At 55.0% G+C, this 26,335-nt stretch overlaps 11 protein-coding genes across 11 annotated transcripts; 5 read left to right on the forward strand and 6 right to left on the reverse strand.

Annotated features, from left to right (window-relative positions):
• Positions 1-883: 883 nt before the first annotated feature.
• UMAG_05263 (uncharacterized protein) lies at positions 884-3,001 on the forward strand (the record flags this gene model as incomplete). Its single annotated transcript, XM_011393683.1, has 1 exon — positions 884-3,001. The coding sequence occupies one exon, from the start codon at positions 884-886 to the stop codon at positions 2,999-3,001; it is 2,118 nt and encodes a 705-aa protein (XP_011391985.1).
• Positions 3,002-3,822: 821 nt separating this feature from the next.
• Positions 3,823-5,136, forward strand: UMAG_05264 (putative glutathione-dependent formaldehyde dehydrogenase; the record flags this gene model as incomplete). The annotated part of the gene is made up of 1 exon (XM_011393684.1): positions 3,823-5,136. One exon carries the CDS (start codon positions 3,823-3,825, stop codon positions 5,134-5,136), a length of 1,314 nt encoding a protein of 437 aa, XP_011391986.1.
• A 511-nt stretch (positions 5,137-5,647) lies between these two features.
• On the forward strand, positions 5,648-6,057 carry UMAG_05265 (uncharacterized protein; the record flags this gene model as incomplete). The annotated part of the gene is made up of 2 exons (XM_011393685.1): positions 5,648-5,848; positions 5,953-6,057. 2 exons carry the CDS (start codon positions 5,648-5,650, stop codon positions 6,055-6,057), a joined length of 306 nt encoding a protein of 101 aa, XP_011391987.1.
• Positions 6,058-6,204: 147 nt separating this feature from the next.
• Positions 6,205-7,365, reverse strand: UMAG_05266 (uncharacterized protein; the record flags this gene model as incomplete). Its single annotated transcript, XM_011393686.1, has 1 exon — positions 6,205-7,365. The coding sequence occupies one exon, from the start codon at positions 7,363-7,365 to the stop codon at positions 6,205-6,207; it is 1,161 nt and encodes a 386-aa protein (XP_011391988.1).
• Positions 7,366-8,262: 897 nt separating this feature from the next.
• On the forward strand, positions 8,263-8,910 carry UMAG_05267 (uncharacterized protein; the record flags this gene model as incomplete). The annotated part of the gene is made up of 1 exon (XM_011393687.1): positions 8,263-8,910. The coding sequence occupies one exon, from the start codon at positions 8,263-8,265 to the stop codon at positions 8,908-8,910; it is 648 nt and encodes a 215-aa protein (XP_011391989.1).
• A 204-nt stretch (positions 8,911-9,114) lies between these two features.
• Positions 9,115-13,506, reverse strand: UMAG_05268 (uncharacterized protein; the record flags this gene model as incomplete). Its single annotated transcript, XM_011393688.1, has 1 exon — positions 9,115-13,506. One exon carries the CDS (start codon positions 13,504-13,506, stop codon positions 9,115-9,117), a length of 4,392 nt encoding a protein of 1,463 aa, XP_011391990.1.
• A 677-nt stretch (positions 13,507-14,183) lies between these two features.
• On the reverse strand, positions 14,184-15,908 carry UMAG_05269 (putative general amino acid permease; the record flags this gene model as incomplete). The annotated part of the gene is made up of 1 exon (XM_011393689.1): positions 14,184-15,908. One exon carries the CDS (start codon positions 15,906-15,908, stop codon positions 14,184-14,186), a length of 1,725 nt encoding a protein of 574 aa, XP_011391991.1.
• A 1,103-nt stretch (positions 15,909-17,011) lies between these two features.
• On the forward strand, positions 17,012-17,716 carry UMAG_05270 (uncharacterized protein; the record flags this gene model as incomplete). Its single annotated transcript, XM_011393690.1, has 1 exon — positions 17,012-17,716. The coding sequence occupies one exon, from the start codon at positions 17,012-17,014 to the stop codon at positions 17,714-17,716; it is 705 nt and encodes a 234-aa protein (XP_011391992.1).
• Positions 17,717-17,825: 109 nt separating this feature from the next.
• Positions 17,826-19,205, reverse strand: UMAG_05271 (uncharacterized protein; the record flags this gene model as incomplete). The annotated part of the gene is made up of 1 exon (XM_011393691.1): positions 17,826-19,205. One exon carries the CDS (start codon positions 19,203-19,205, stop codon positions 17,826-17,828), a length of 1,380 nt encoding a protein of 459 aa, XP_011391993.1.
• A 1,015-nt stretch (positions 19,206-20,220) lies between these two features.
• On the reverse strand, positions 20,221-21,831 carry UMAG_05272 (uncharacterized protein; the record flags this gene model as incomplete). Its single annotated transcript, XM_011393692.1, has 1 exon — positions 20,221-21,831. One exon carries the CDS (start codon positions 21,829-21,831, stop codon positions 20,221-20,223), a length of 1,611 nt encoding a protein of 536 aa, XP_011391994.1.
• A 958-nt stretch (positions 21,832-22,789) lies between these two features.
• On the reverse strand, positions 22,790-26,023 carry UMAG_05273 (uncharacterized protein; the record flags this gene model as incomplete). The annotated part of the gene is made up of 1 exon (XM_011393693.1): positions 22,790-26,023. One exon carries the CDS (start codon positions 26,021-26,023, stop codon positions 22,790-22,792), a length of 3,234 nt encoding a protein of 1,077 aa, XP_011391995.1.
• Positions 26,024-26,335: the final 312 nt, after the last annotated feature.

Genomic DNA, 26,335 nt, shown 5'->3' on the forward strand with positions numbered 1-26,335 from the left:
GAGCAATACAGGTGGGGGAGGAGAAGCGCCAGAGCGGGGAGGTGAGATGGTGATGCCGGGGCAGATACAAAGTGTGTCGGCAACGGACGAGGAGGTACAAAATTAATCACGATTCGTGATTCTGTGATTCGTGATTGACGCGATGTTGAAAAGGACGGAGATGATCGCCTCGTCCAGAGCATACAGTAGAGTACAGACAAACAGACACGCACCGCGAGCACAGACAAAAGAGCGTTGCAAGCGTGCGAGCCAAAAAGCGTTTTGGTCGTTCTTCTCAAGTTGATCTTGAATTCTTTTGCTCTGCTTTTGCTCTGCGTGTCGTGAATCAAATCACGAATCGTGGATCGATGCAGCCACGAGCGACTCACGACTCGTAACTCACGAATCTGTGAATTATTTTAGAGTGGCGAGAAGGAACAACAATACGCGAGATCTGACACCTTCTGAATTTGTTCACGCTTCGTGCTTGTGGCTCTTTTGCTTGAGACGGTTATTCAGATTCGTGATTCACTCACGACTGTGACTGACGACTTGGTGCTTGTTTCACGGTCTGCAGCGTGCAGTCACAAGTTTCGTATTTACGTTCCAAGGGTCCTCCTCACTCGCTTGCCTGCTTGCTTGCTTGCTTGATGCTGCTGCGCGGCCACTCACACCTGCTTTTCCACATCCATTTCATCTTTCAGCTTTTCATCGTAAACGTTTCATCTTTGCAAACCGAGCACCCCAGACCCAAACCCAGACCTTGACTCGACACTCACGTCGAAAGCCAGCGAGCGCATCAAACACAGTGTGCGAATCCGCCAAGCTTCTTGGGTCGTCATGAGATGAACGACGCAAGTCTTCCCTGCGCTTGTAACCCGCTCAACGACGACTCCACAAGATCATGTCGCAAGTCTGTCCCGACTGTGGATCATCTGGCACCACCCACTTTATCGCTCAAGTCGGTCACAAGGTGTGTTCGCATTGCGGCACAGTCTCAGATGATATTCATCTCTATGAGCCCAGCGACGTGCACGATGTTGCGTATTCACTTGGTGCTCCGCAGCAATATCGAGCCTCATCTTCCTTGCCTCTGGCACCCATCCGGCTGTCACGGCGACCGCTCTGGACAAATGATCGTGAGCAACAACGTCGCATCAGTGAGCTCCGGTACAAGCCCGAGGTAGACGCTCGCATACGAGCAACAATCGGCCACCTCGGCTATCCAGGCCTCTTTGATCAAGTCGACTTCCTCTTTCGGCGTGCCAGGGATGAGTCTTGGAGGGAACATCTAGCCGACCATGACCGCACTCCTCGCAGCAGTAATGCTGGTTTGCCTTCGCCCTCACTAGCTGCACATTCCACTCCTATCCCTCCCCGCGTCAAATGGGGGATCAGCTCTCTGCTTCTCGCCACTGCCTGTTGCTATGTCGTCTTGAGGCGACAAGGTGTTCACATTGACTTGGGCTCCGTATCGAGCGCAGCAAAACTACCCTATCCCAAAGTGCGCTTAGCTTTCAAGCGGCTTCGTCTGCTCGTCAAAGCTGCCGTCCAAAACATACGACTGGCTGATCCAGATGCTTTCGTCCATCGTGTCGTCGCCTTCTTCTATTTTCACACTCTCCACAAGAGCTCTTCGACTTTCAGCGCAAGCGTGCTCACGTTTCTGCGGCCATTCCAAGCTGCTTGCCCTGACGCAGATACCCTTTTCAGGCACGATCCAGCTCGCATCTTTTATAACACACCCTTCGAGGCTGTCGAGGCCACAGCGTTGGATCTTTGCGCCTTTTGGTGGCCGAATCGAGACGGTTCCCGCTCAATACCTGCACACATTGCCGCTTTCGCAATCGTCATCCTTGCTTTCGAGGCCCATCGAAAGACTCTGGCTCCTACATTGGACATCTTTTGCTACACACATCCCGCCCTCGAATTTGACCCCAATCTCCTGTCGTCTGCATTCAGTAACATTTCCAACGCCAACAGCGATGCCATGTTCAGCAGAAACGCCACAGCTTGCTACAAAGAGCTGTGTGAAGCACTCAGGCTACAGGCAGCCAAAATTCCGTGGCTAGCGGATGTGGCGCCTGTCTCTAAGAAGCGACGCTCGCGGCTTCGCTCCAATCCACATAAGCGTGCAGCAATGTCGGATCTAGCTCGTCTTGATGTCATCATTCATACTCTCGACGTGCTTGACCTATGGCGGTCTGTTTCGTCAAAGCCTTCCGATGCTCAGCAACCGTTGTCGACACCCTCAATCTCAAGTAAAGTGGCTCCAGTTTTACCTTCAACAGACTCGGAACAGGATGAGGCTTGCTCGGACTCTTCTGACGGGGCTTTTTCGGATCACGGGATCGAGATGAACAATGACGAGTTTGAATGCTTTCTATCCGAACCCGCCGCCTCGGCCACACAAACAGACATGGACGAAGCGACAGAAGATGCGAATGACGAACAAGTTTGGCCTCGCATGCAACAAAAACTCGAAGCTGCCGGAGCTCTCAACAGAGCTACTGCCAGCGACGTTTCCAAGCCTGTGGTCCACCCAATTGACCTGTTGACCGACGATCAAGTGGACCAGTTGCTTTTCGACGCCAACGAGCTTGCCTCTCTATTTCGAACGGATCCCGTGGAGCGGTCTATTATTGAACGAGCCAAGGTGGCTGCTGGAGACTGGCCGGCTCAATCCGACCAAGAACGTAACGCCGAGTTCGCTGCCATAGCACGCAGCCTTCATCAGAAGTCGCCGTCACGGGGCGAACTCGAGTCGCAGCGTAACAAATCGACTGAGCACGCCAACAGCACCAGACCTGCAGGACTGAACCGAGGCAAGACTCGCAAACAAGCGGACAGTCGGAAGAAGCCATCAGCAGAGGCTGAATCAGAGAGCAAGACAAGTTGGCATTCGTCGTCGACATCACGAGCTAGAAAACGCATCAAAAACGTCATTGTCAGTGTCTCTCTCCGAGAACAGGAGCAAGAATCGGATTGGAGCGATGGTGCGCTCGAGGAAGAGTGTCGGTAGCCTGTCACAGTTCCGTGGCGCGCTTGTTCAGATGACGAATGCGAGCAGAGCACTTGCCCTCCCACCGTGATAACCAAATCCCATGTTTCGCCTCTCAAACTGCGTGTCGTGCGAGCTAGGATCATATTTCTTTGCGATCTTGGACGTGCGGAGCATGTGATTGAGCAGCCTGTCCGCAGGTAGCAAGACAATGCAAGCATAATGAAATTCAAGTGATTTTTGGCAACAGCAAAGTGTAAAGCAGACAAGACGCAGCACCACGCAACAGGAGTCGCGAGTGTTCAATTGAAGACACGGGCCATACCTGGATCAAGTCGGGTTGAACGGTTTGTGACGCGGTTGTCTTCCAAGTCTGACATGGTCGGAGTGTGGCTGAGTCACGCCGATTGTTCAGCATTGCGCTCCTCATCGTCACCTGTATTCAGCAATTGCTAGATATTTAGTTACGGTATTTACAGTATTTTATTTTACTTTCTCTACAAGCTAGCTCGGATCCTAGATCTCCAGCAGCCAGTTGTACCACTCGCTATCCGCAAAGACAACAGTGACCAGGCCCATTCGATACTGTGTGCTGTCCGTTTCTCGGATACGCCAAGCCTGGCGAAGCGTTCCTGCTGTGCACCGCTTCAGACCTGTCTCCATAGTCTCTGGCATCATGAGGTCAAAGAAGACACTGACGCAGGGCCGGGCGCTTGGCTCAGTCGTTCACGTCGACACAGACATGTGCTGAAGCATATATACCAGAGCTCCTTCAGCGACACTACTCTGGACCGCGTCCTTCATCGAGCGCTTCGCGACATCAGCTGGATTTCTCAGAGAACATGGCCGAATCCAACAACACAGATCTTCCCACGGCTACTGCCACGAGCTACAAACCGGGCGAGGCCACCATGCTCGCTCTCACGTTCCACGGCACTCAAGACGTGCGCCTTACCGAGGTTCGCACGCCCACTATCACTGATCCGACCGACGTTGTTGTTCGCAGCACTGGCGTCACGATTTGCGGTAGCGACTTGCACCTGTATCACAACAAAATCCCTGACCTCAAGAAGGGCGATATCCTCGGCCACGAGGGAACCGGCGTCGTCGAGCATGTTGGCGCGCAGATCACCAAGTTCAAGGTGGGTGATCGTGTGGTGGCATCGTTCAGCATTGCCTGTGGCACATGCGAGCAGTGCAAAGCCAAGCTGTTTACCATGTGCGATCGCACCAACACAAGCGCCAAGATGGATGAGCTCTACGGCCAAAAGCTCGGCGGCATTCTTGGCTACTCTCACTTGCTCGGAGGCTACGCCGGTACCCAGGCCGAGTACTTCCGCGTGCCGTTTGGTGATGTCAACTGCTTCCACGTCCCGGACAGTGTGAGTGATGAAACGGCACTACTGATGGCCGACGTGACGCTCACAGCATACCACAGCGTTGTGGATATCAAGTTCCAAGAGGGTGAGACGGCAGCCATCTGGGGTGCAGGCCCTATTGGCCAGCTCATCGCTCAATGGCTCCTCAAGGTGTTTGGCGCCAGAAAAGTGATGCTCATTGACAATGTAGCTCCTCGCCTGCACTGGGCGCAAGAGAGACTCAACGGTCTCGAGACGATCAACTTTGATCAGACACCCCAAGTGGCCGAAGAGGTCATGCACAAAGTGGCTGGTGGTGTCGACGTATCGTTTGACGCAGCAGGCTTCCGCTACGCCAAGTCTCTGAAGCACCAGACGATGCAGACACTGGGCGTCGAGACGGACACACCCGAGATCATCAACGAAGCCATTCGGGCCACGCGCAAATTTGGACGCATCTCGGTGATTGCGGATTACGTGGGTCAGTGCAACGAGTTCCTGATCGGCGCCATGATGGAGAAGGGTATTTTGCTCAAAGGTAACGGTCAGGCTCCCGTACAAGCGTACATGGAGCAGGTGTTTGAGGACTACATCGTACCGGGCAAGTTTGACCCCACGCTCATCCTCACGCACCGTTTCAAGCTGGAGGATATCGCCAAGGTCTACAAGGCTTTTGATGAGAAGCGTATTGACGAGCACAAGGGCGGCATCCCTATCATCAAGACGTTCATCGAAACAAAGGCATCCAAGCCACGAGCGGCTAGCACACCTGAGCTCAGCTCTGTTCCCGGTTTTTGAGTCGTAGCCCAGATTACGCCTCGATTTCGCATCCGTCTGCCCTCTTGCGTTTCTGCTCGCTTGACCGATCATTTGTCGGTTTGTGTTCTTGTCCCAAGCTTGTGCTTTCACTCATGTCGCATTTGCAAATCGAATCCTCGACGTCATCATCCTCTTGGCTTTCGGCTTGAAAAGCCATGCATCCGACCCGATTGAGATAGCGGATGCTGTACAAGTGAAAACAGCTTGGTGAGTCGAGGACGTGGATGGCTGACTGAGGCTTGGGTGTGCATGCAAGCACGAAGCGGTCCTGTCGGATTGTGCGCCTGTCAATCACAAATCACAGATTCGTGAATTGTGAAGCACGAAAAAATGTGAGTCACTCGTGACTGACTGAACGCATGCGTGTATGTGTGGAGGATCACTCCTCCACACACGAATCACGCACGGCGTGTGACCGCCCTGAGCGGATGTTGCTCTGGAACGGCGACAGTCACATTTTCGTCCAAGTCGGCAGGATGCGGTGAGTATAATGTCGAATGTTCGAACATTCACGGGACCGCAGCAAGAAGTGGCGGGTACACTGCCCAACAACTACTCGCTGGGCGGCGGCAACATGAAAGCTGACTACAAGGTGGCTACGAACATTGTGCCGAACACGGAAGCGCGATGGAAAGACGTTAACACGCGCGGTCGCGGTGGCGACGTGCTTCGACAAGAGACGCAGGCGCACGTATGTTGTCCAAACTCGCATTCGACACCGAGACGTTGTCATGCCCAAGCACGACTGCTGACCGCATTTTTCTTTGGACGCTTGCTTGTCGCTGCTTGCTGTAGGAGATTGATCTTCCTCCAAACAAGCCTCACATGCATGCAGGCGCAAATGAATCCCACAACAAGGTGTACTCATCTCACCAAGGCCCCGACAAGCCGGATGTGTAAGCTGTCGCACATTGACGATTTCCAATCAAGATAGTCTGTGATTCGTGATTGTTGCACATGGATTGAGTTGGAGCTTCGCTTTACAGTCACGAATCATGAGCGTGTGCTGCCAAATTTGCGTGCTCCCAATCTTGTCTTTAGACGTCTCTACAACCTCCAGCGCTTGCCCACGTCCAAGCCGTCCTGTAAGCCGTCTTGAAACCCGAGCGCGGCTGGCGGCTTAACCTCGGCCTCTTTCGCATCGCCTCTTCGCTCTTGCTTGTCGTCCGACAGCTTGGGCACGTCCAACCCCCGGCCTTGGCGGTCTACCTCCATGAAATTCGGTCTTAACCTTGTGATGCTCACGTATCCGTTCAAGATTGCCCATACGTCGGTCCCCTCTGGCAGCGTGGTTGGGCCCAAGAGTGACGCCATGTTGGGTGCGAAATGGAGCACGTTCTGCGGCTTGGGCGCGGTGGGCGGTTGCGGAGCGAGTGGCGCCGGGTACGTGGCTGTGGACTCGGCGGCGAACAGAGGGCCGTAGCGGTTCTCCCAGATGCGCGTCCAGATGACTTGGGGTTGCGAGATGGTTTCGCACAGCGGAATGTTGATACTATAACATCCGACATCGGGTTCGTGTGCCCAGTTGTCGTAGAGTCGTTGTATGAGCGAGGCAGAGAGCTTGTTTGCCGTGGCGGCGATCTGACGTAGTTGTGCTGCGTCTAGACCGGGAGCACGTGATTTGGAACGATGCGCGAACGTGGGTGGGTTCGTGGTAAAGTGGCCGAACGAGACTGCGATGCTGCGTACGCCTGCGAGCGATGCAGCCATGGCAGCTCCCACTGTTCCGGAAGACAACGCAAACGCGGTTCCTGTATTGCGTCCGAAATTCGGGCCGGACACGACCAGATCAAACTGTGTCTTGGTCGACGCAGCCTTGTCGCGCTCCTCGGGCGTGTCTCCAAAAAAGGCATTCTGGTTGAACAGTCCTGCATTGGATGCTGTCGTGGGAGACCCGTCGATGAGGATCCATTCGGCGATCTCACCGCGTTCGCGGTTGATTGGTCTGCGTGTCGCCGACCACGATTGCGGCGTGCCGCGATGCTTACCGTCGAAATTGCCCTTAATCGGATAGTAGTACCAGTAGGCAACCGGTCCTTGAAGCGAGAACTGCATCGAGCCCCACGACTTTTGGAACGACGGAAGAACCACGCTCACCTCCCAGCCGAGCGCACAGAGCTCCTCGTACAGCCCGAGCACGTGCGGAGACGACGTGGAAGGCGGTCCGTCGTCGTTGACGAGCAGCACCTTGAGTCTCGCATTGGTCATGTTGTGCGTTGCCGGAGCGATCGACGGCGTGGTAGAATAGGAGGTGTCAGACAGCTCGTGATCGATGTAGATCCCGCCAGATGCGGGAGACGCCGCAGATCTCTTGTGTTGGCGGTAGAGGAGCACCGAGAGAAGAACAACGAGGCTTGAGGTCAGAAGCGTGTGCAGCGAGGGCGTGCGCAGATGCAGCATGCAGATAGAGATGGTGTCGCGCAGCACAGTGTCTAAACTTCTAGTGAAAGCAGAGCAACGACCATGTGATGCTGGCCAAATTGTGAGGTTTATGTTGTCGCCTCTGTCTGCTCCTGGCTCGTTTGAGTTGCTCTTCAACATGCACCATGGCATTACCACGTCGGCATTTCTCTGATGCCGTCGACCGAGCTACAGGCAACGGTCAGACGAAGCAAATCACGAACCTTGAATCTCGGCGCCGTCGCCCGTCGCCGTCGCACAAGCGGGCATTCTGCAAGAATGTGAGGTCGAAGGTGCTGACACTTGAAGTGGAGGGACACGGATGGACGAGATTCGCGATTTCAGCGACTTTGACTGTGGGACTTTGGCAATCACCTTGCACTTGCACTTTCACTTGCACGCATCCGTTATCCGTGATCCGTGATCCGTGATCCGTGATCTTGCTCGTGGCTTGGCATTCACGATTATTCATCCACACGATTCTGATTTGTGATTCAGCTTGGTGCTTGGCTTTGTTGATCACCATCTCAGCTTGAGCAAATCATCGCATTGCACCGATCGGTGTTCACAAGCATTTCTTGAGCGCATCTCGACAGCCTTACTCTTCCGGCTTGGATTGCTCTGGGCGTACGTGACAGACGCCATTATCTCTTGGAACTGTAGCCTCCCGCGCGTAGTCGAGGTGGGCCTTGCACATTATCCAGTATGGCTACGTTGACGTACGCGGTATCTTCGCCTGCACACCTACACGGCGCGCATACACCCATTCACCCACGCGCGCCTACTGCGAATCTGGTTTCGGTCAAGGTGCTCGTTTCGCTGATTGGCCAAGTTGCCATCTGTGGAGGCTTCCAAATGTGGGCGTTTTTCTACGTACGATCACAACCGTGGTATACGCCGCCGGTGATCGATCCGGACGCTGAACTCAACTCGTCCAACGCCGAGAACTCGGCCGTTTTTCTCATCTCGAGCTTCCAATACACGATTGGCTGCCTTGTCTACACCACCGGTTATCCGTATCGCAAAAACCCTATCACCAACGTATGGCTCATGGCCAGCGTCACCATCTTGCTCCTGTTCAGCTTGTACGCCCTATTCACCCCGCAAGGATTTGTCGCCGACATCCTCGGACTGGTACCCTTCCCGAGAAGCTTCCATGTCGTCCTCTTTCTAGCCGTCGTCATCAACACGGCACTCAGTTTCCTGTACGAATCCTTCCTCGCAAAGTACCTGGTCAAGTTCGTCAAAGCCCTCCAACGCTTCTCCAGACGTTCCAGGCGCTCCAAGAGAAAACATGCCAACAAGACCTACAAGGCCATAGAACGTAGCATGCAGAACGACGGAGATGCCTAGACATGCTATCCAGTACCCTTCCTTCTTGATACCTGCTTTTGCCAATGCTTTCCACTTGCGTATGCATCTCTGAGCCTGTCTCTGTATTTGTACCATCTTATCAGTCACATTCAAACAATTGTGAAATGAAGTCGACGGTGTTCGAATCAAGCTACGGCTGTTGTACGGAATGACTTGTTTAAATCTCGGAAGGGAGGTGCGCGGCTACGGCGGGCCTGTGCGCGCCGAAAAGACGCTCAACAACAAAGCGGAGAAATCGGCCAGCATAAACTGGCCATCGGACAAGGAGCTTCCGATGGAATACATGAGGAGCACCGAGGAGAACTGGATGAGCGAGGTGAGACAGATGTAGCTGAAGCAGTTGAACGAGGTGACCAAGGCGGCGCGGCCTTCGGCGATGGTGTCGAGCACGCACGAGATGTCGCCACGATTCGAGGTGAACGGAGCCGCCACGGAAGCCTCTGCTTCGGAAAGCGAAATGCCAATGTCGGCTGCTTTGAGCGCACCACAGTCGTTGGCTCCATCGCCGCAGAAGCCAACGCAGTAGTTGAGCGCTTGCAGCCGTTCCACCAGTTCGTGCTTCTCGTCTGGCGACATGCGCGCAAAGATGGTCCCCTTGATCAGCATCCGACGCACCGTCTCTACAGGCGCAAAATCGATCATCCACCGGAACACATCCCCGGTCAACGCCAGCTGATAATCCTGGAAGTCAAACTCGTCCAGGTCCAACACATGCCGATCCACCTCCCTGGGCTGTAGATTATACGCGTCCAACTTGATCCGATCATCGTCCACACTGGACCAATCTATCACAGCACGCGCACTTCTCTGATCTCCCTCTACAAATGTCGGCATGAACACGTGAGCCGATTGTCCCACCATCCCGCACTCGCGCGCAACGCTGATTGCCGTCCTCGGATTGTCGCCCGTCACCATCTTGGTCACGATGTTAGCGTTCTTGAGCACCTCGATCGCGGGTGCACTGCCATCCTTCAACTTGTTCTCAAAGATGATCAGTCCGAGGAAACGTAGTCCACTCTCGGCCTGCTCGCGACGCATGCGTTGCGCCTTGATCCAGCTCATGCCCGCCATCGACTTGCCAGCGCATGCAATCACACGGTAGCCGTGCTTGGTGTAGTACGAGAGCAGGTCGTCATAATCGGCTGGGAACGTGTCCTTGTCGCAGATATCCGCCATCACTTCGGGTGCGCCTTTGACAAACACCTCCATCGACTGCGATTTGAGCCGCTTAACGATCACCGACATTCGCCGGAGCGACGATACGAACTCGAACGTGCGCAACACTCCGAGTTCCAGAAAATGTGCATGACGTCCAGACTTGATCGCGTCTTGCACCTCGAAAGCCTGTCCACCAGGTGGACGAACGACGGTCTGCACCAATGCTGGGGGTCGTTCCGTAAGCTTCGATTTGCCGTTCTTAGCTGTGCCGGACTTGGTGGTCGCTTTCGCCGAACGATCTTTGCCTTCGTCCAGCGTCCAGCCAGTGTACTCGAACATCTTGACGTCGAGCGGATCACCGATCACCTCTCCATCCACCACTTTCAGCGAATGGCACGTTGCCAGCGCGTACAGCAAGGGCATCTTGCGTGCATCCGTATCCGTCTTGCCACCCGCACCCACCGGCATCTCGTCAACCGTCTCGTGCAGTTCGCTGAATCTACCTGCCTTGAGATCGATCGTGCGCGTTCCGAGCACGTCGAGCCCTTCCGCGGTCAACGTACCCGTCTTGTCAAATGCAAAGACATCCACTTTGCCTCCAATAATGACGCGATTGGGCGAGATGCAAAATATGCCAACTTTGCGCAAACGATTGATGGCAAACGAAATGCCAATCGACATGGTTGCCGGCAGAGCAGGCGGCACAACGACCGTGATCAAATCGAGTGCACGGATAACAATCGTGTGCCAAGCAATGCCCATCTTGACAAAGTTGACCGCGGCAAAGGTAAATCCAATACCAGCAATCATGGCGAGGAAGCCAATGAAGCGGAACGAATCGCGGTAGAATTTGAAGCCCATCGGTTTGGGGAACAACATGCTACGAACCAGAGCACCTTTGGTGGTATTGAAACCGGTGCGAACCACCATGGCCTTTGCACCGGCTTCGGTTTCGTCCGTCGAACCGCTTCCGCGAATACGGATGATGCGCGTGCCAGAGAAAAGGAAATGCTTTGCCAGATCAGCAGTCACATCAGTACCGGCTGCATGAAGACCGACCATGCTGGGCGTGGTGAGCGGCACCTTGCTCACGGGAACACTCTCGCCTGTGAGCATACTCTCGTTGACGATGGCATCGCCGCTGAGCAAGACACTGTCGGCGGGAAACAGTAGCAGACCCGGCTCGGCCACATCGTACACATCACCGGGTACCAAGTCATTCGAGTCGAGCACCTGCCAGTTGCCGTCGCGCAGCACCCGCACATCGCACGAGAAGCGACTCATTTCGCGCATCCGATTGACCGTCTGGCGCGTTTCGACGAGCGTCGTGAAGATCGAGACGAGCGAGATGACGGCAATGCAAAAAGCGTAGTAGTAATAGTTGTCGAACGACCACAGGATGATCGAGACAATCTGAAACATGTAGAAAGGATGCAGCACCTCGTCCACGAGAAGTTGCCATGTGGATTTCGCCTGGATCTCGATGGCGTTCTTGCCAAACACGATGGTGCGGTCCTTCTCGGCGTCCCAGCTAATACCGTTGTTGATGGCGGCGAGCGAGGTCCACAGCGGATCTCTCCAATCCTTGACCATGCGCAAACGACCGCTAGGTGGATGCAGCGCATAGCGCGTGTAGCGGTGATCGAAGAAGGTGAGGTCCATGAGCTGCTCGGTATGAACGCCGGAAAGCATGCCGAGGCCGCCAGCCCCTGACGTGTCGCCTGGGTTGCCGGTGGCGTTGGTGCCGTTTGCAGAAACTCCGCCGTTGATGATGCTGCTCTTTGCAGAAGCGGTCTTGGAAGGTGCGTTGCTTTTGTTGACCAGTTCAGGCGGGAGGTTGATGGTGGGCATCGATTGCGCCTCTGCTTGAGTAGCGGGTGGTTCGCGAGAAGAGTGCGGAAAGACGGTGGCGAGGGGGCGTGCATATGGAACCGTTGTCGTTTTTTCCTTGTGAAGGTCTCCCCACTGGTTTTCGACCATGATAAAGTCGGCCTTTTCGAACTCGACCTCCTTGCAGACGTACTTGAGACGAAAGCGAGGTAGCCATCGTCCGATCAAATAGACAATGCCAAGTGTCAAGCAGCAGACAATCGAGTAGATGATCTGGTTGCCTACGAGCGTCCTGTAGCCGGTGAAGCGGATGAGGGTATCCTCCTCGGTCAAGTAGACCTGCTGTCGGCTCTTGGAGGCCTTGTCAAGGTAGCTCATTTCCTTTCTCGCTTGTGCAGCGCTGGCACTCGAGTTTTGTAGGCGTGCCTGAGAGTTGTGTCTCAGGTCGGCCTCGGAGCGGCCGAATCCGGAGGCTACTCCTTCTTCTAGATCTCGACCAGCAAGCTCGGCGTCCAGTTGGTCCTCGGGAGGATGGTCGGTTGAGTAGCGCGTGTCGCCAAATACGGGATCGACTGCGCCACTGAGGGGGCCGAAAGCGGAAGGAAGAATGCCATTCCGGTTCGACGCATCGTCGTCCGAGGATCGGTATGAATCGTCATCGTCGTCTTCGTCGTCAAAGCCGTAGTCGTCGTCGCTCCAACCTCGGCTGTTGTCGTATTCTTCGTCTTGATCATCCTCATCCGGGCGTGCGTCTGACCTGCCAGTGCGCGAGGAGATGGCGGAGCCTGATGAACGTCTGCGGGAGAGAAGAGGCCGAGAAAAAGAGCGGCGGCTGCGGGCATCGTCGTTGTCATCGTCGGCCCGATCGCCACGAATCGAGGCGAGGATGGAGCCAAGCATGCCCTTTGGCTGGCTGGAGCCGGTCAGGTCGGAATCCTCGGGAACGCGCTTCCTGCGACCAAGATGGTAGGTGCTGCCACTGCGCTGGCTTGCGGGCTTGCGGCGGCCGGCCACCGAGTCTGGGGAGACGCTGCGATCGCTGGATAAGGTGATGGCTTCACTCTGGTCGCTCTGTGCAGAAGCACTGGAAAGCTTACGCGTACGTCGTGGTGAGCGGCCTTCCATGGAGATGCGACGGCGGGAGCTTCGAGAGGTTCGACGACCGAGCTCGGGCCTTGCCATCTCGTGACGCATACTGCTGACCGAACTGGGAACAGCGCCAGCGCCGGGACCATCAAAGATGCTGCCTCCTTCATCGTAGCTACCAACCTGGCTATCTCGTCGACGCCTTGAACCGATCTCGACGCCGCCAGCTGCAGTGGCATCGTTGGAAGCATCGAGTTCGGCTTGTTGTTGAGACTGGGCCCACTCGATGGCCTCGCGTGCTTCCTGGTCGTCAAAGTAGGGCGACGGGGCAAAGTCGACGAGAGACGATCCGTCAACTGACTCTTGCTGTGTTGGCTCGGACTCAAGCTTCTTAGGTGGCAGCTGAAAGGGAGCCTGGTATTCGTCGGCAGCTACCTCGAATGGCTGTTTGGACTTAGATGAGCTCTGACCACTGCGGCGCGGGCGGTCTGGTTCGGCCATGTTGGTTAGTTGTGCGTAGGAGAGCACAGTACCGCTGAAGCAAGCGAATTGCTGCTGACGCGGATGGCGAGAATCCAAGACAGCTGATGAGAAAGGGTATCGGATGAGGCAGAAGCAAGTCAGAACAAACGAGACGTGATTCACGAGATTCGTGATTTGTGATTCGTGATTGACAGGTGAATTCACGATTTGTAGTGTGCGAGTGAGGGTGGCGCGAGGCTGCTTTCCCCTTTCGTCTTTCTCGCTTGGCGCTTCTGATTCGTGATTCCTGTGATTCACGATTTGTACACAGCGCAGCACAGTGACGGAGTGGGGCCAAGAAAATCCGCTCAGAAATGCGGCAAAAGCCTGCCTCCACTACCCATGAATCACGAATGACTTGGTGACTTTCCTTCAGTCGTGAGTGAGAGAGCACAAGCAAGTCGTGAGTGATACATGAGTATTGGAACATTAATCCTACAGTCACGAGTGAGCCTTACAACGGCGCGATGGATCGCCTGTAGCCAGCCACATCTGGATCGATCGCTGATCTGGCATACACGTTCCATGCCGAAACACGAAAGGATCCATTGCAGCGTGGAACAAGTCTATCCACGTCAACTTGGCCCAGGAAACAAACGAGCCATGTAGCTACAGCGTGCGTATGCAGTCGGTACAAGTAGTAGTAGAGCGCTCGCTCAGTCCCAGATCCAGCTGATGAATTTCAACCAGCTCCTGTTGCGCTTGAGAGCAGCTTGGGCTTGCTCTTCCAATCTCGCCTGCTCGGCACGCTCTTTGGCCTGTTGGATCGCCTCTCGCAACGCCACCTCCTCGAGCTTGACCCACTTGGTTTTCTTAAACAGCTTCCAGCCGAGGAAGAATGCGATGACGAGCGGGATATCGAGGTAGCTCGAGACAAAGCTGTTGGCATTCCACCTTCCAGAGGTAAATACGGCGAAGCCACCAGTGAAGAGAATGAGGAGGCACATGCCGAGCGCGACATAGCTCGAGTACAACGTCCATCCGTTGTTCCATGGAAGCTCCGAGGCCGGGATGCCCTGTCGTCGTAACGCCGTCTTGAGTCGGATGTGGTTGAGCAGCACCGTGGACCACGAAACCAGCACGCCGGCGGCAGTCAAGCTGACGAACCAATAGAACACGGTCAGCGCCCCAGACGACAGCGACATGAAGCTGAGGAACATAAACGCGGTGAAGAAGAGAACGCAGTAGATCGGAATACCCCACGAGGTGGTACGTAGGAAGAAGCGAGGCGCTTGACGCTTGAGTGCTAAACCATACAACACACGCGTTCCGGCCAGCAGAGCCTGGTTTGACGACGACCAAGCTGATGTAATCACGATCGCGTTGATCACAGAACCGACTGCCGAGTAGCCTGCCGTCGAGGCGGCAATCACAAACGGAGACTGAGCAGCTGTACCCGACTCATCGTTGAGCCGAGGATCATCCGAAGATACCAGCATTCCAACCACCAGCACGGCGAGCATGTAAAAAAGGGCGATACGGAAGAACACCCTCTTGCACGCCCGCGGGATGGCGCGGCCAGGGTTTTGTGTTTCAGCCGCTGCCATGGCCAAACTCTCGACGCCTGCGAACGAATAGACGGCGGATGTCAAGCAAGCGTACGTTCCCAAAAACTTTCCCCATGCGCCTGTTCCAATGTACTCGACAAACGGACCTGGAGTGTCCCAGTAGCGGAAGCCGATGCGCTCGACTCCTGGGATTCCGCCCAGGTTGACAACCAAGCCAAAGATGATAAGGAACACCACCGTCAGCAGCTTGAGCGAGGCGAATGCGAATTCCACTTCTCCGTAGGCGCGCACAAAGACGACACCGATGACGAATGTAAGCACGATAAAGATCATGATCCACAGCGACGAGTTGATGTCGGTCCAAAATTGGAACAAAACGCAGATGGCCGAGATCTCGGAAGGGATCGAAAGAATGTTTCCGTAGACGATGTTCCAGCCGACAGCAAAACCCCACGCAGGATCGAGGAGGTAGTCGGCGTGACGAACGAACGAGCCGGTGACAGGAAGTAATGCCGATACTTCACCCAGAGCGAACTGCACAGCGCAGACGATGGCTCCCACCACAGCGTAGCCGATAAGAGCGCCAAGGGGGCCTGCCGTTTGGATTGACCCGCCGAGCGAGAGAAAGAGACCGGTACCGATGGAACCCGCCAATGCGATCATCGAGAGGTGGCGTTGTTCCAGGCCTTGCTTGAGATGCGCACGCTCGGTGTGTGTGACACCGACTTGGAGCTGGCCATCCGAGCGAGTGGTGGTGTGCATTGGCTTGTCCATCGATGCGCCGTCCTCTTCAGCCGCTCGCAGCTTATCGTTGTGCGTCGCTTCCATCGACGAACTCGAGCGGTCGAGAGCGACATGCTGCGGGTTCGACATGGTTTGGCGTTCAGACATTGACACGATGTGGTACCGAAGAAAGGCACCACGCTTCCAACGCAGCTAACTAAAGCCGGAACGGCGACCTCTGCGGAAAGACCACACAGGTTTCCAGGAACACACTACGCTTGCCACTTGGAAGTAGAAACAAACACGAAAGATAAGATCTTCCTGTGAACCTACGACCTCGCGCAATCACTGTGAGTTGACACGAGTTGCCTAACCTGACTAAGTTAGTCAAAGTTGAGTTGTCTGGCCAGCGGGACTGCTAGCCGAGTCCGAGAAAACGACAGGCCGAAAAAGCTGGACGTTGCAGCATACATGCGGTGCTGATTGGCTGAAGGCAGCTTGTTCTTGCTCGGCTGACTTCGACATTGCGATTCGAAATGGCGTTATCAGCCGAGGTTGGCTTGTCGCACCGAGAGAGAGCAGGACCATATTCACGATTGTCGATTCAGGGTTGGTGGATCTTTGTGTGAATTTTTTTCTCCTTTCTTTTACCCGCGGCACGGAATTTTGCGCTCGAGAATCGTGTATAATTCCACAGACGCACGACGGATTCAGTCACGAGTGAACGAGTGAGTGCAATTACGAAACTCGACGCATGTGCGACTCATCGCGTTGCTCGTCTCTCGGCGAATCATGAATCTCGATTTACGATTTACGATTTACGATTTCACGATCGCAAAACGTGATTTTGTTTCCATGCTCGTGACTCATGACTGGTGAGCGTGAGTTGGCCGATCTAACGTCATTGTAACCGTGAATCGGTCCGCGCTCACGCTCGTGACTCACGGGTCTGTGCTCGTGGCTCTGTGCTCGTGGCTCTGTGCTCGTGGCTTCGGGCCCGAGTGCCAAGACACGTTCCAGCTCACGTGTTCGGTGTGGGGAGAATCACGAATGGCTAGAAACACCAAGACGTGGGGGACAAGAGGGATGAGATCACTTGCCTCGGGATTCATGACTCATGATTCTGGGGCTCAGCTGTGTGTGCGCAAGCCAGCGTAGAATCAAAGCTTTGGCGCTGTGCGTGGTTCAGCTCAGCTCGTTGTTCTCTTGACGCCAGCATCGACTCGAGCGTGACATTCGAGCTTCAATCAAGCATGACGAGCAGCACTTGGGCTTCAGACGTGCAGTGGAAATTCCACGATCCCACCTCTCGCTCCACGTACACTGTCGATCGCTCAACGGGCACCGGCGCTGGTTCCTACACCATCAACATCAGTTCCGGGCCGCGCACCGATTGGTGGACCACTGCGCCCGGCTCGCAACCTGAATCGTCGGCGCATCGCACCACCGGTCCGCTGGTATACCAAACCCGGCACATCTCGTCTTGCACGTCGTGGAGGCTTTCGGCGCTCGTCTCGCAACCCGGCTTGGAGCGCTTCCAGCAAACTACGCTGTTCATCCAGCGCTGCAGCGAGGAACAGAGCGACATGGCCGCGCAATTGTGGCTCAAGGCGGGTGTTGAGAACGAAGGTGGAAGACAGTACGTCGGCGTTGTCGCTACAAACCCTTATTCGGACTGGAACGTCTCGCCTTTGCCCAAGCGCAAAGAGCATGTGCAAACCAAGGTGCTCATCGAAATCGAAAAGATCGGGCCAGACGTACATGTATACTACACGCTCCAGGGCGACGAGGAGCGTCTGCTGTTGAGGGAGAAAAAGGGCTTCGCTCTACCCGTCCAGGCCGAACAGATGGAACACTGGAGGCTCGGTGCTATGGTGTGTGGACCGTTAAGCGACGCTACGCAGGGACTCGTGCAAGAGTGGAACTGGGAGGTCCTACCCGACTCGCACCATCATTGAGGCGCTTCCACACCGCAAACACACACATACACAGGCTGGCGTAATGCCGTACCATGTAAATTGAAAGGGTATCACAAACCAATGAATCCACCATCTTATGATGCCAACATCACTTAGCTATTGGCGCCTTGGTCCGTTGTGCACTCCTGCCACGACTCGTCTCTGTGCGAAATCGAGATGCACTGGATTCCGATCGGCTCATACTCCACATGCGAGCTCTGGTCGAGGATATCTCGCGCTTGACCCTGCCGAGCCTAGCGATGCTAGCGATGCTTGTACCTCTTATCCTGCTCCTGCTCCTCTCGGTGGCTTCTGCAACGTGCTCGACATCAAATGGATGCACCGGTCTCGGTTCAAACGTGTACTTTCTCGCCGGCGCAACGTAGCTCGGCGGCTCACCGCTCTCATCGCACATCTCGGCGAGACACGGCGAGAAAAAGATGGCCCCGCTCAATGCCCTCTTCAACGTCATGGTCGAGATGAACATCCACAACACCACTTCCACCAACGCAAGCACGGTGCCGAGAACGCGAAATGCGCGCGAATCCAGCACCGAGCCAAACTTGATCGCCGCCGTAGCAAAGACTCCGAGCGGAAACGTGAACCCCCACCATCCAAGGTTGAACGTGAGCTTGGATACGAGCCATAGATCGAGCAGGCTCGATACAGCGAGGACCAACCATACAAGGCCAAGACCCCAGATGACGAGAGCTACGGGAACAGAGACTGCGTAGATGGCGGTGGCCATGATCTTGGCCGTCTCGGCATCTATTGCTGTGGCACTACCAAGTGCCACTTGATGCTCGACCGAGAGCTTGTACAGCACCGAGGCGAGTTGGAGCAACGCGAACGCTCCCTGTCCACACGGACCAAGCGGCAAAAACGTGCTGACGATCAACTGTGCTGGCGGGATCTTGTAGATCGCCTGTCGAGCGTAGTACAACGACATGAGCAGGAACGTCATGCCGAAACCTGTGCCCCACAAAACCCAGCAAACGATCAAGGTCAACTTTGCATGTGGCGCAGCCAGCAAATCTGCCACCAAGCCGCCCGTCGCCGAACAGACGATCGTGGTGACTACCGGCAAGAACCACACGGCTGTGATCTTGTCAAGCGACTGGACGTGACGCGTGAACTGGATAAAAGGCAAACCGATGCAGATGCAGAGCGAGAGCACGGCGTTGATCCACCAGAGCGTCCAGGTGAACGTCACAAAGCCCGGTCCCCATGCCGGCGCAGCAGAGATGGCGCACATTGTAATGATGGTTGCCATACCCATAGCAAAAGTGCCCAGAAACAGCGATTGGGTTGGGTGGAAGAGCATGATCCAAAACAGCTGTGGCCAGATGATGTAACGGGCAATGCTGATGGCAAGGAACAGTAGAAAGAGCAGTACGTTGAGGCCAAAGACGAGATTCGAGATGATGCCGAGGCCGTTGAACTGGTATGGAAGCTGATGCAAGAGGATAGAGGTGATGCCGGTGCCCATGTTGACGCTGAACCAGCTCGGAGTAAAGTGCATCGTGATACGACGCAGTTCGGAGCGCCAACGTTGTGAGCGCGTGCGTGTCAGCGGTGGAGACGAGCTGGAACTGGAGCTGGAGCTGGATTCGGCCGTCGAGACCGAAATCGATGCATGTGTGATAGGGTTGTTGCGCTGCTCCTGCTGACGAGCTCGGTTGGTGCGATCGTGCTCGTGGATTGCAGCGGTGATATCCGTCGCCATGGAGGGATCCATATTCGGAGCGTACGAAAACGCATGCGAATGGTGGCAAGAGCCAGGTGCATACTTTTCGAGATCGTCCATAGCGCTGTTATGCCTTTGGGTATGCGTTGTTGGTGTGCTTGGTTGGATGGTAATCAAGAGGGATGAAACCAAATCCCCTCGTGACTGTGACTGAGCCACTCGTGACTAAGAAGGATGTCGCACGAGCAGCTGCGACGTGACTCGCTTCGAACTTGAATCGTGAATCACGAATGTCAATCTTGTCCACATTCGTGATTAACCCTCACAATTCACACTCACAATCCACGCTTCGTGATTTTGCTCGGCAATCAATTCACAAAATCCCGCCACAACCAATATCCGCGGACAAAAATTCCTGAATTCGCGATGCACGATTGTCGCAAAACGCAAAAAAAAAAACACACACACACACGGGCAAGTAACTAAGTTATACAGTCGTGAGTCGTGAGTAATACAAACTCAGTCGTGAATGAGTCAGTGAGTCGAGTGTGACGTGCTGTCAAACTCAAATCACAAAATTCGTGTCTTGCACACTCCAGAGTAAGTTACCATGTATTGTACGTACACCATCACGAATCGTGAATGGTGCGCAAGTTCAGCGCCCACACCGTCGTGCATGACGAAAGGGTCAACCTACAAATCAATTTACGATTCACGATTCGCGATTCGCGATTCACGATTCCAGTTGTATATAGACAGACCAAAACACGAAAACCAAACCAAACTGTGAAAGCCAAGCTGCAGCCAGCGATGATGCTTAGTCGAGACGATCGACGTCTTGAACGCGAGCCTCTAGGCCGTTGCGTCGGACGAAGCGGTTGACAAAGTAACTCTTGTTGGTAGCGCTCCACAGCACCACCTGCACGGCCAGCATGGCGACCAACATGGGCGCCAAAATCTTGATCCCCTGCGGAGCCTTTTGGGATGCGATCCCCACGAGCAACGGGAGCATTGCCATTCCGGCGGCAGCAAACGTCGAGATGAAACTGATTGCCGCAGTCAAGTGCGCCCTGGGTCGAACGGTTCGCTCGCACACCCTGATCATAGCAGGGAAAGCTGGACCCAGAAACACACCCAGCAACGCAAGCGCTACGGCATTAGCGACAATGTTGGGTAGCAGCCAGACGAGCAATTGCAGACCAATGGCGCACAAGAGGTACACAAACACGGCCAGCTCTTCGCCCATCCAAGCCGTAACAGGAATCAAGAGGATTCGACCAAACGCGATCCCCGCCCAGAAGCCCGACACAATCGCATTGGCCGAAGCCGATCCGTTGCGCACTTCGAGCAAGAACGTCGAGCTCCATCCACCGACGGTCACTTCGGTTCCGACGTAGATAAACGTGAACAGGCTCAGAAGAATCACCTTTTGCTGTCGTACGACTGCCTTGAGTTTGTGGAATGCCGAGCGCGTATCGGTGGTGGAAGCGGACGCGGACGCGGACGCAGACGCGGGTGAGGGTGCGGTAATTGGATGCAGCTCCTGACCACCGCCGAAAGCCTTAGATGTGGTAGGTACAAAATCTAACGGTATCGAAATCGAGGATGCTGCCGGTGTTGATTCTGCTTGTGATCGGTTTGCCTTCGAATCGCTCGGCGTTGGCATGGCTGGCTGCAACTCGATGCTCGTATCGCTGACATTAGCGTCGCTCGGACCTTCCACATGTTGGTCTCTCTGCAGTCGAAATGCGACGGTCACCAACGCCAACACCACCATGGCCAACGCCAAGGAGACCACGAAAAAGTACTGGAACGCTATCCCTTTTCTGCCCTGGTGCAAAAACGGGATTGCAGCCAATGGCGAACTCAATGCGCCTACGCCATACAGAAAATGCGTAAAGCCCAACCTGACGTCCGCCTTGGGTCGTTGCGAGATCCAGACGTTGACCAATGCATCCAGCGTGCTCGTCGACATGCCCGAAAAGATCATGGCCACAATCAACACTGGAAACGGTGGCATGCTTAAAAACACGACCGGAAACACCAGACCGAGCGCAGCGGCGGTCGAGATCATCTTTCCAAAACCAAACCGATCCATCATAGGCGAGACGAAGACGGCGGCAATGATGCAGCCAGTGAATGTGCCGACAAAGAGCATCGAGACGTAGACGAAGCTGAGATCCCAGTGCGCGCGGATAGCCGGAAGTAGTGCACCCGGCGTAGCGTCCACCCAGCCGGCGAGAAGGAAACAGGTGTAGAGCGAGCATTCTTTCAAAAGCATCGTACGGCTAGCGGCGTCGGCATTGGCGGCGGCGGTGGTGGTGGAAGCGCGAGCGGTAAAGCGCGACAAGCTCTTGACCACATGTCGGAATGGGTTGGATGGGCGAGCTCGGAGCGCGGTTGTAGACGAGGGCTCTCGAAGCGACATGGTCGAATCAAGCTTTACGGGACGCTATCCCCGATAAAACGTGGGTGGATGAAAACGAGCAACGCACTTGGTCGAGAAGGTCGTGAGGTTGGCAGGAGTGCGTCGGGCAAAGCGCTATCGCAACAGCGTCTCCATATATACACGATACGATTTGAGAAATATCCTCGATCCACGCTATCGGCTCTCTGATATGCCCTGGATAGCCTCGTGCTTCTGTGCTCAGTTCGGGCCACTCTGACTTTTTCTTTATCAACTCACGACTACGAATCGTGAATTTTCTTAAAATGAATCCAAGTGCCATCGAAATCACAATTCACGATTCACGATTGTGAATGCTCGACGTGCCTCGTGGGGCGGGACAGAAGTGCGTGGTTCGTATCGCCGACATATGAATGGGGGATCTTTGCGGGGTCAGTGCGACCAAAAAATCAAAAATCAAAACTACACTTGCAGATTCGCACAACGTGGTATTCGTGATTCGTGATTCGTGATTGTGCGCGCGACTGTGACTCGACCGGCTATCCATTCACGATTTCACGTCTGTGTCAGGGTGCGGATGGATTGCAATCACGAATGAGCAGCTTAGCTCGGCTGCAAGCGTTCGTGGTTCGCTCTTGGCACACAGAAATTCACCGATACGCCGGCCACTTACTGTAGCCGTGAGAGCTAGAAAACCGCGTGGACCGAGTCCGCTCCGACTATAGACCTGTGCGAACCGAGCACGAAGTTACTGTACCAGTTAGGAGTGGTGCGCGTTCGTGTTTTCGGCGATTTCGAGACCGGTCAAATCACAAATCGTGAATCACAAATCGTGAATCATGAATCGTGAATCACACGGATCACGAATGTTGACTGCCGTCTGCAGGCACACCGACGCCTGAGTTGCTGTGACTGACAGCCGCGCAACCACGAATAACTTTATACCATTCTGTGATGCTCGTCTGTCTACATGCGTGATCTACTCTACGGAATTATGCAGCGCCGGGCGACCCTTTTTGCCGGTCAGATGGTTCTTGTCCTCTCTCTTTCCACCTGCACCCCACGTCTCGGTCAAGAATGCCGTCATCTCCTCAAACAGTTCTCGATACGCCCCCCTTGTACTCACACTATGGCTTGAATCCGTGAACATCCTAAACCTGAATCCTCTCACTTTCGCCTTGGTCAGCAGATCCAGCATGTGCGCCGAATTGCTAAAGTGAACATTGTCATCCGCCGATCCTTGCATGAGCAGATACTTTGTCTTTGCAAACCGCGTATTGACGTGTACAGCCGCTGTGTCGTAACCGTGTTTGTTAGTTATGGGCGATTTCAGGTATCGTTCCGTGTAGACCGAGTCGTAGAAGAGCCAGTTGGTGACCGGAGCTACTGAGACCGCCAGGCTAAACACGTTGGACGCGAGCTCGATCGTCTTGGCGGTCAGATATCCGCCGTACGACCAGCCCCACAGACCGATGCGTCTGGAATCCACGTAGCCCAGCGTCGAGACGAGCGACGCGGCTTCCGCGACGTCCTGCGCTTCTAGATGGCCCAAGTTGCCAGCCACGCACGAGCGGTACAATTGACCTTTGAATCCAGTCCCGCGTCCATCGACGACAACCACAATGTAACCGAGCGTAGAGGCTACGTACTGATGCCAGTCAGCACGGTTCCATCGCGCATCGACGAGCTGCGAATCCGGTCCTCCATACACGCGTACCAGTACGGGATATTTGGTCGCTCCCGACGCGTCAAAGTCGTGCGGACGAATCTCCTTGACGCTCACGACCGTCGCGCTTCCATCCGGCAGAGTACTGTTGAGCACGAGCTGGTAGAACGTACTTGACGGCTTGACGTACTGACTCGAGATCTGCCGAAGTAGCGTATTTTCCTCCAGCATGAGCTCAAACTTGGGATCATCGACACCCACCACCTTTTGGTAAGGCACGTCGGGCCCTCGATAGTCTACGACGTAGTAGGCACCCTTGGGATCAAAGCTGACGTCGTACGATCCAGGTTTCGAGACGTCGGTGATCGCGACCGGCTGCTTGACTGTATACCGAGTTGGCTTGGATGTCGTTTTCCAATCCGGCAGTTCGACGTAGTATGCGTTGCGTAGCGCTGGCGTCGGCGTTGCCGCAATAAAGTACGCTCTGCCACGTTTCGCATCCACGTGTTTGAGCTCGGCGATCTCCCATCGACCGCGCGTCAAAAAGACGGGCTTGTCCGACGTTGCGGTTTCGTAGTACGCCAGGTGTCGATATCCATCGGTTGAGACAACAATATCGAGATAAGCAGTGGATCCGATCGACAGATTGTGATGCGAGAGTGGCTCGATGGTCTGCGCCGCACGAATCCAGCCGCTGGCGTCAGCGCGCGCGTCCTGTCTCCTCACCACTTGACCCACCACTTGGGTTCCTGCAGCGCTGGCTTTGGCCTGGGGCGATAAATCAAACAGCACTATCCTCATCACATCGCTGTACCGATCCGTCTCCTTCACCAGCAAGTCGGTATCCGAAACCCATTTGACTTCGGTCACCAAGCGCTCTTTAGCGCCAGCATCGCTCGAAAGCACCCGATCCACCTCGTTGGTCGCCTTGCCTTTATCCGACACCGGGCTGTGCAGCGTGTACTGGGTCGGCATCACACTAGCGCCTTTCCTTGTCGCGTCGCGAATCTCGTCCAGGTCGATCATCTTTACGCTGACCGTAGGATTCGCGAATCCGGGCTTGGGATACTTCATGCGCGTCATGTTCTGATATGGCGTCGTCAAGCCAGACCGGTACGGATCCGGGTTGTATCTTGGAAACTCGTACACGGGCACCTCAGTCTCGTCCAAGCGCAAAAACACGAGTTTGGTACCTCGAGGACTGAACCACATGACCGAGTCAGAGCCGTACACCTCTTCTTCATACACCCAGTCCGGTACAGCGTTGAAGATTGTTGCTGCACCATCCTGAGTTACCTGGACCGCCGGTTCGCCAGCGCGAGGAATTACGAAGAGATTGTTGTCTTCGACGAATGCGATACTCGGAGCATCCTGCGCAGCCGCAGCCGATGCGCTTGTTGCGGGAGCCGGTGCCGGCGCCCAGGCTGCAAACGTAACTTTGGGTGGGACGCGCGGACCCGAACCAAGTGGCACCGTCTTCTGGGTAGCAATGTTGTGCAGCCATAGATGACTCTTTTTGCTATACCGCCACTGGTTGGTCTCGGTGGTGAAGAAGAGAACCCATCGCACGTCCGGCGAGAACTTGTAGCTCGTCCAGTCCAGCATCCTTCCTCTGTCATCTACCACATTCTTGCCTTGGACGATGAGACTCTTGCCGCCAAACGAGGCGACTTTGCCCAAGCCGGTCTTCTGGTGGCGAGCATGTGTGACGTCTTCGAGCCAGATATTGCGCTTGGCCCAGTCGACATGGCTGAACACGCCTTGGTCTGGATCTTGCTCGCACCACGTGAGATCGCTCGACTGCGGTGAAAGCGTGCCACCAAAGACAGTGTCCATGTCGAGAGGCATGAGGTCCTGACCAGACTTGGACTTGGAGGATGAGACTTGGTCGATGTCCAGACCGGTTCCAGCGGCAGCTTGGGCGAAAGTGTTCCAGCCTGCGTCTTGGAAGTCGACCTGAAACACCGAGGTGTTGGAAAACGCGTAGTGGCCAGCGGCGGTATCTGGGGAAGCCGATTGCTTCCATTCGCCAGACGCTGTCGACGCTGTCGATGAAGCGTGCAAGCTTGAAAGAGCATCTGTCTTGTCGGCCGTGAAAGAGTCGGCAAGCGATGGTGCAGGTGTTGCTGAGGCGCTTGTCGATGTGCTCGTGTTCGACGACAGCCATTGCAACAACGGCAATCCGAGCACAAACCCGATCACGACGCCAGTGCAGATCAAGCAGCCTGCATACATACTCGCACGTTTCTTGGACGCCATCATGGACCACACGGGTGCGCCTCGACGTCGTGCGCTTCGTGCGTCTCTATCAGCCTGCATCAATCCAACCTGTTCGTCATCGTCCAACTGTGTACCAAGACCATCTTCCAGATCGTCCGTGAGACGAGGAGTATATGGTGAAGATGTTTGGTTGGGTGGATAGATGGCAGAGCTTTCAGGATAGGTATCTCTGTAACGCTCGAGCTTTTCGTCTTGATCCATGGTTGCATCGGAAGCGGTGGCTTGCGAATCGTACGATGCGCGTGGCACTCGGCATGTGTCCGCCATCGCGTCGATATCGTCAAGGCAACAGAATACGTCCAGTCTCCTGGGGCTGTGATAGGGTGGGATATGAGACAATAGCTACGATCGCATTGAGTTGAAAAGTCGACGGATGCTGAATCTGTAGCGGGTGATGGGTGTGGTGCTCGTCGTGTGTGCGGCTTTGGGCTACACGCTAGATCGAGTCTGAGTGTCAAGTTCGAGGTTCAGAACGCGCTCGCTTTCCAGGGTCCTGTCATTCACCTGCGCACAATCACGAATCATGAACCACCAACCCCGAACCTCATAACGTCCAATCCAAGAGCCACGAGCGTCAAG

The sequence above is a fragment of the Mycosarcoma maydis genome, chromosome 19 (genome assembly GCF_000328475.2).
Source record: "Mycosarcoma maydis chromosome 19, whole genome shotgun sequence".
Classification (NCBI taxonomy): Eukaryota; Fungi; Basidiomycota; class Ustilaginomycetes; order Ustilaginales; genus Mycosarcoma; species Mycosarcoma maydis.